Here is an 8,549-nt window from a genome sequence, read left to right as displayed (position 1 = left end):
AATTTCTCCTCTTTTGTTTATGATTTTATTTATTTGGGTCTTCTAGTCACTAGTATTTGTATATTACAGATGGCTAAGATTTGAACTCTGGTACTCTGATTCTGAAGATTCTATCCACTTAAAGCACTATGAGGTATAAACATTATTTCAAATGTATTTTCCCTAAGTGTTAGAAGTAATGACTGCTGAAAATATTTATTTAAAGTGGGGTTTCCCTTTAAATGGGTACAATGGGTAAGTTGTAAAATTATAATCAAATCTGAACAGTATGTTCATACTTCATGTAGCTGTCAAAAGAATAAGGTAGATCTGTATTTCCCAACATAGAAAGATCTTCAAAATAATATTACACCCTAAGAATCCTGAAATACCAATTCAAAACAACCTATGCACACCAATGTTCATAGTAGCACAATTTACAATAGCCAAGTGCTGAAAACAACTTAACTGCCCATCAGTAAATGAGTGGATTAAAAACTGTTGTACATATACATGATGGAATACTACACAGCAGAAAGAAAGAAGAGCTCCTACCCTTTGTGACAGCATGGATGGATCTGGAGAGCATTATGCTAAGTGAAGTAGGCTAGGTGGTGAAAGACAAATACCATATGATCTCACCTATAAGTGGAACCTAATCAACAAAACAAAAAAGGAAGTAAAATATAACCAGAGACATTAAAATAAAGAACAAAGTGACAGTAACCAGAGGGGTGGGGGAGGGAAATAACAGAGGAATTAAGGGAAAGGGTCATCAAGGAACAAGTATGAAAGACCCATGGACAAAGCCAAAGGCAGACAGGATTGAGGGTGGAAGATGGGAGTAGGGGCGCAAGTGGTGGTGGGAAAATGGAGACAACTGTACATGAACAATAAAAAAATTAAAAAATATATTAAGTAAAAGAAGCTGCAAAAATATGTACAATATGCTACTGTTCAATTAATATCCATGTGTTTTTTATAGGTGTAAGTGTGTGTGTGTAAATACTTTTATGCTCTATAAAAAGATGAACCATTTTAGGATAAGATCAAACAGAGCTTCAGCCTCATTACTAATGTTTCAATATTCACAAAAAGCAGGTATTTATGTTATTTGTCTAATTGAAAATATTATTTCTTCCTCTGATCTTTTTGTTTTCTTTATTCTGATCTCTCCTTATATAGACAGATAATATATGTGTAATGTATATAACATAAATGGAAATTATAATATATATTTATTACATTGTCATTTTGGGAAAAATTTGATTTAATATAAATGTATCTATGTGTTCTCTCAGAAATAGGTATTTTTAGAAGAAAAGTAATATATATTAATAAATTCACATACCCCTGTGATAGATTGAGGTAGTTGTTTTTCAACAAAAAAAATTTAAAGAGTATGTCTTGAGTGAATATAGATTTTAAGAATATCTAGTTGATTTTATTGAGAACTTTCATGTGAAGGTTTCTTTAAGATATCTGTATACCTACCAATAATCTTCTTTAAGCTCTTAATCCTAGTGCGTTCCTTAGGTATCTCTCATTCAAGTCCTTCCAACCAGTTTTTCCTCCTTTGATGAAATTAGTCAATACTAAAAAAGGTCATTGCTTTCTCGCTAGAACTATGCTGTGTCTGAGCTGTTTTCTTTGAGCTATTCTATGGGTTGAGGTTTTTCTGTTCAGACTTGTTGAACTAGTTTCATTTCGACTACTTGTAATTTGTTTCCTTATTTCTTCTAGCTGTAGAACTTTAATATATCTAGAGATGATAGTTGATTAGAAAGTCAAGTTCAGTAGGTGCATGCTTCCAAGATCATAGTTTTTCTCCTGTAGATGATGTATCGGTAAGTTCAGTTTTGTTTTGTAAATGGCTTGTTTGTTCTACTCTCTGTCAATGGCTATGGCTAGTTCTGGCGCGTTGCACTACTGTTTGTGAGGTGTCCTCTGAGGATTCAATCTACATTGGATTTTTGTGAGATTTCTGGAATTACTATAGCAGATGGATTACTATCTGTATTTAAAATCAATATTTTTATGTTAAAAAGATCATTGTTAGCATTATTTCATGGTTTCAATTTCAATAGCTGGGATATTAGAAGTTAATGAAAACTATATTGCATTGCATACTGATTGATTCTGATTTGGTGGGGAGAGGAAAAGTGTTCATTGTTTTTAAAAAGGCTGTTAGCAATCTGTCTAAATGTATCTTCTCCATGGCACTTCCCCTTCGGCTGCTTTTCCTTGGACCTTAAAGACAGTCCCTGGGAAGTAATGCGGATTTGGTGGTGGATAGCTACAGAGAGAGACACCTGCCTACATCACAGAAACATCAGGTCCTTGGGGAGAGAAAGAAAACAGGAGATCCAGATTGGGGAAAACATGTCTATTCTCTAAAAATATTTTCTATTGAAAATTAGAAAAAAGAAAACTATGATTTATTTCAAGGTTTTTGTTTTTCAAGTTGGGTTTGCTACATGCAATGGAGAAGGAAAAAATAAAATTTCTTGACAAAATTTTATATACAAATAAAATAGTGATTTTAAACATCCATGATGACAATAATACTTCACCATTAGTGAGATTTATGCCATTTTTGAAACATATTTATTTGTGTTGTTTCATTTAAGAGCCAGGACACCCTTGTGAGATCAGTAGAACAGGTATCATTAATTCCCATTTTGAAGTGAGAAATCTCAGGGAAACAGAAGTGAAGGGGCCTGGCCAGGTCCACAAAACTGTGGGATGACAGAATCAGAGAGCCACAATGCACAACTCCTCAAGCCCAGGCCTCAAGTCCTGGACTCCGCAAGCGTTCAACCTGGAAAATGTCAGCTCTTTAGTGAGCACATAGTAATTGTCAAAGGGCCTCTGATATCCTTAGAAAGGGTCTAGAATGTTTCATATATAATTGGCACTCTATAAATATTTGGTAAACAAATGAGTAAACAAATGTAAATGTGCAGCATTAATGTTTTGCTTACTAAAATTCACTGATTTTTGAAAACTCATACTCTGTGTTTCTGGAAATCCTGAAGTTGTAAAGGAGTAGTTTCAACCTTTCATATTTCACATTCCCCAAGTTGCTCTTTTAAAAATATGAAGTCTCATGATTATAGACATGAAAAGTCATCTTTTCTAGTGAACATTTGTGTTTATTAGAATGTTTTCCGTTTTAGGGAAGCAATGCTATTATTAAGGACATCCATGATACTTGTTGGTAAAGAAAGGGGACGGACAGTAGGGAATACCAAATGTTTATGTTCCTTTAAGATAAATTCAAGGAACACTAATCCAGGGTTTAGAGGATTTGCAGGAGGTGGCAGTTCATACTAATAGGCAAATTTAAGGATTGAGGCAAAGCAAATGCTTATAATTACCAATATCTCTCACTTTTCAAAAGTTCACATTACACCACTTCACTTTTACAAAAGATCTACATTAGTACCTGTTTTTGTTAACTGAAAGAAACCCAAAGAGGATTTTCACTTTTACAAAAAATAAAAGAGAAAAGCGAAAACCGAAAACAGCACTCAGTGTTTGATTTGCAGTGAGCTGTGACAGAGGCAGCCTGCACCCCAAGCAGCAAGAGTGACACCGTCAAGCTCAATGTACTTCACACAGGCTCTGTATTTATCACCGTCATTCCTGCCCAACTATGTGTTAGTGTTAGTTCAGGTTTTCTGTGTCATTTGGTATGATTTTATAGGTTACTTTGGGGGTCTGGGAGTGCTCACAATGTTTCCTTATAAATTAATAAGTGCTTCTTCACTGTATGCCATTATAGCTTTCAAAAGCTTGCATAGGAATACTTCTCTACTTCCAGAGAGCGGGGGAAACCAGTGCTAAGACACCCTATGTCTCGCCTACATTAATTCTACAACACATTCTGTAGTCATCATCACCATTCCTACTTCTCTATGCACAAAAAGCACAATGCATAACCCTTGTCAAAATACATTTGATTCTTATCTTTGCTGTTTTTGCTATATTGAACCTTAGATCTCTTCTCTGTTTAGTGACCCTCTTCTCTACATCTTAGAGATGTCTTCAGTGTTTGGACCTTGCTGTGAATATCCATTTGCATTTGTCTTTAGCAATATCCATGCCCCTACCTTCCATAGAAATGTATCAACTGGGTGAATCACTCACTTAAAATCTCAGTTATTTCTCTTTTAAAAGATAAAATATCAAATGACTTCTTCATCTGAGATTGTTGTCCTTTTCCCAGAAGTCTGCATCTCTCTCTTTTCCTATAGTTCATTATTTTTGGTGTTGGTTAATGAATGTAAAAATTAGGTTTCTCTTCTCTATATTCATCCTTTAGAGAAAAAGATAGTCCTGGGAAAGTCTTTACAAACATTCATGTTTCATATTCTAACTTCATTCTGAACACTCATTTTAATCAACTTCATTTGCTAAGTCCACTCTCTAACATACTCAGAAACTCTATCCCCAGATTTGAAATCAGAACAGCGAAATAAAACCTTCAGGTTTTTTACTAATTATAAACTTTGTATAAATTATCAATTAAATTTTACTATTTGACTAGTTTTTAGCAAACTCATAGTGCTTACTATGTGCTATATATGTGCTATGACCGCTCATTTAATTCTTGTAACAATCCTATGATTGGGTACTATTTTTATCTTCATTTTATACATGAAAAAGTAACTAGCACTAGCTACATCATCACAGGCTAATGAAGTAGAAGAGTTGGGATTTGAGGCAGCCTGGAAACAGAGCTTAACTATTAAGATATTTATCTTTTTTTAGTTGTTGTTTTTTGAGAATTTTCAAGCAAAAATAACTTTGGCTTTCAATTTAAAATTTGAGTAAAAGATTCATATTGCTAGTCATTTGGTACTCCACAAGCTGCAGCGAAAATCACATGAGATAACCCATAGGAAAACTCCTGACCCAGAGAAGATTTTGATATGTGCTAGAGTCCTTCCTTTCCCACTTCATTGCCTCACATCTCTGGGTAGTATTTACTGTCACTGTTTTCAGGTGGGGAAATTGAAATTCAGAGGGGTCTCATAAATTTCTCAAGATACGTGTTAAAGAGTTACAGGCAGGGAATGTAGCCAAACTCTTCCACTCTACCTAAAAGGCAGGGCCATTGGCAACACAGGATGCCTACAGATCTGTCTAGGCAGATGAAGGTTTAAAGGAATTTTTTAATCTTTATTTCAGAAAAACTCTCTGTGTTTTTCTTTACATTCACACTAACTACCACACTCACAACACTCCTGACGCCACCTGTGTGAGGGTTTTCCTCGAGCAGTTCTCCAGCACCAGCTGTCCCATGATTCAGCTCAATTCCGACACTAACCAGAGTTAGCACACATCCCATAGGTTAAGGTCTCCATCCCATAAGACTGCCCTTGCCCCACTTCAGATGGCAATAGAGAGTCCAGGCTGTTATCTGTACTTCTGACAACTAGCTATAAATCGGAGGTTCCCACAATGTCCTCCCCAGACTTGATTAATTTGCTAGAGCAGCTCACAGAACTCAAGAAAACAGTTTACCTACTACAATAGGTTACCAGATAACTACAAAGAATGTTAAAGGATACAAATGAACAGCCAGGTAAAGGGATAACATACAGAGGTCCAGAAGGGTCCTGAATACAGGAAATACTGTCCTTGTGGAGCTGGACTGCATCCCCCTCCCAATATGTAGATGCGTTCATCAACCCAAAAGCTCCCAGAACCCGATACTATTGGGATTTCTATAGAGGCTTCCTCGCATAGGTGTGATCAATTATTAACTTGATCTTCAGCCCTTCTTCTCTTCCCAAAAATAAGGGGTGGGGTCTGGAGCTGAAAAATTCCAAGTTTCTAATCATGGCTTAGTGTTTTTGGTGACTAGTACCCATCCTGAATCTATTCAGGCTCTCCCAAGAGTTACCTCATCAGAACAAAAGACCTCCCTATTACCAGGTAATTCCGTGGGACTTAGGAGGAGGGAGAAGAGAATCCCAACTTTTTGAAAGTTTAAAGCCAGCGGAAAAGAAGGAGATGTGCAAGCAAAAACAAATTTGTGACTTACCCACAACAAAGATGGGCAGCCTCTCTGATCAGTAAAATAAACTTCACTTCATAAAACTCTTCACTTGCTTTTTTATTTTGATTTTTCTTAAATTTATTGGGATAATACTGATTAATCAAATAGGTTTCAAGTGTACAGTTCTTTTTTTTCGACTGTACAATTCTATAGTACATCATCTGCACATTGCATTGGTGTTTACCACCCAAATTCCGCTCTTTTCCCTCACTATACATTTGACTCCTTTTACCCTTTACTACCCACCCCATCCTCTTTCCTCTGATAACCACCCTACTGTTGTTGAATCTATGCATTTTGGGAGTCTTTTTGTTTGTCTTGTTTGGTCATTTGTTGCTTTCATTTTTATATCACACATATCAGTGAAATCATATGGTTCTTGACTTTTTCTGTCTGACTCATTCATTTAGCAGGATCCATTCATGTTGTTGAAAATGACAGTATTTCATCCCTTGGTATGGCTGAGTAGTATTTCACTGGATATATGCACCACATCTTATTTACTCACTCATCTATTATTGAAGGACATTTCCATTGCTTCCACGTCTTGGCCACAGTGAACAATGCTGCGGTGATCATAGGGGTGCATGTACCTTTGTGAATAAATGTTTTCAAATTTTCTGGGTAGATGCTTACCGTCACTAGCAATGGGAACATTCATATCAAAACTATAATGAGATATCACCTCACAATGGCTATTATTAACAAGACAAATGGTAACAAATGTTGGAGAGGTTGTGGAGAAAAAGGAATCCTCATTCTCTGCTGGTGGGAATGTAAACTGGTACAGCCACTGTGGAAAACAGTATGGAGTTTCCTCAAAAAATTAAGAATAGAGTTCCCATATGACCTGCAACCCCTCTTCTGGGTATCTATTCACTTGCTTTTTATGCTGCTTGAAATTTCATACATTATTCCTTTGGATTAATAGGAAGCTTGTTCCAAAAAATAAAAAAAAATCTCTCTAAAGGAAGTTTGATATCACAGAGAAAAATGGGCTTCTGGGTGCTAATGGCTAAAATTAGGTTCTAATTCCGTGTAATGACTGTGAATTGAGTAAGCTGCTACATGTAAAATGAAGATAAATAATCCTACTGATGAGAGTATTTGGAAGATGAAATGTTATAGTATATCAACAACTCCTACAAAGTCAGCACTTATTAATAGTAGCTCTTGTTCTTACCAATTTTAGTATCAAATAATCATTCTAAAATAGCTACAGAGTATCCACACAGATATTCACATTTAGGTCCCCACAACAGGATGCTTTTCTGTAACAAAGGACTGATTTCAGCAGCTCAGAGGGAATGATCATTTTCATTGGTGAAAGGAGAGTTTGGCACTTTGGTTCTCTAAGAACTTTCCACCAGGGATGTTCACCAGGCTGGAAAAGAGAAGCAGTTTTCTGCACCCCAATGTCTCCCAGGAATTTATGCATACAGCAACTTTGTCTAATTACATTGGGAGTTAAATAGATGTTTAGTTTGGCCTGGAAAACCAGTAATTTCTTTTTAAATCAGATAGTATATTTTAAACTTCAAAAACTGTCTTAATGCATGGATAGTTATGAGAACATAACCTATCTTTAAATCAGCGTTTGTAAAACAATTTATCTATATTTATCTATATAAATATAGATAAATATATATTTATCTTTCCCATTTATCTATATTTGCATAATGATAACATGTATCTATAAGAAAGCAGAAAAATAATCCTGAAAAAGGAAAGACTTAGACCTTGTAGGTAAAAGTATAAAGGGCATGTGGTTGACTCTGCAGTGAGCCAGAGTTGCAGAGTTGCTGCCTTCAGGGAAGGCCTTTCTAGAAAAAGATAGATCCATTTGGAGCAGGAGAGCCTTTTGCTAATTCAAGTCATCTTTGAACTCACGTGTAAGGAAGTGCTCAGCCTAGAGCTTGTGCTGAGGACATGGATATCCCAACTCTGATCATTCATAGCTCACACTGCCCTATATGTTCTTCAAGAGATACATCTTTCAGTCTACAAGGCTGCAGAAAATGAAGTCACAAAAGTATTTGAATTGTCACCATGTTTTCATTGACAACATCTTTGGAAAATCAGGCCAAGAATATACTGAATAATCAAGCTCAGTGAAGTTGTCAAAGATATGAAAAACCGGATTTCATGGAATGCAGAGTGCCAATTAGGTCATGGTGAGGGATTAAGTTTAGCTTCCTTCCCATTTTAATTTCCAAGAGTTCACTTTGTATTTCCCCAACATGTTGCTTGAAAAAAACATTGCATAGTCTTCTAATAATTGCATGCTTAACATACAATTCCATTTTAATAAAACAGTTCTCCATCACCCTCACAATTATTAGAGAAGATTTATATCTCACACGCTTTTTTCTTTTAAGGCTATAGATTTCTGTTCATTTTTATGAAAGTCACTATATATTATGACAAAATTCTAGGACTGACCCCCAAATTCCCATAACTTGGTGTATATATTCCTTCTCTCAGTTATTTGAACACTAAC

General features: G+C 35.7%; 1 protein-coding gene across 2 annotated transcripts in view; it reads left to right on the top strand.

Moving 5' to 3' along the window:
- Positions 1-1,631: 1,631 nt before the first annotated feature.
- LOC112320711 (transmembrane protease serine 11A) overlaps positions 1,632-8,549 on the top strand; it is a 48,246-nt gene continuing 41,328 nt past the window's right edge. Inside the window, exon 1 of one of the 2 annotated variants that reach the window (XM_045185669.3) lies at positions 1,632-1,826. In XM_045185669.3, coding sequence (XP_045041604.2) covers positions 1,816-1,826 — 11 coding nt within the window. In that variant the 5' untranslated portion in view covers positions 1,632-1,815. The remainder of the gene's footprint in view (positions 1,827-8,549) is intronic. The other variant, XM_045185677.3, reaches the window with a different exon arrangement.

This window comes from Desmodus rotundus, chromosome 4 (genome assembly GCF_022682495.2).
Source record: "Desmodus rotundus isolate HL8 chromosome 4, HLdesRot8A.1, whole genome shotgun sequence".
In the NCBI taxonomy this organism is placed as follows: Eukaryota; Metazoa; Chordata; class Mammalia; order Chiroptera; family Phyllostomidae; genus Desmodus; species Desmodus rotundus.
Note: the sequence above shows the minus strand (reverse complement) of the source record. Positions and strands in the feature narration are given on the sequence as shown.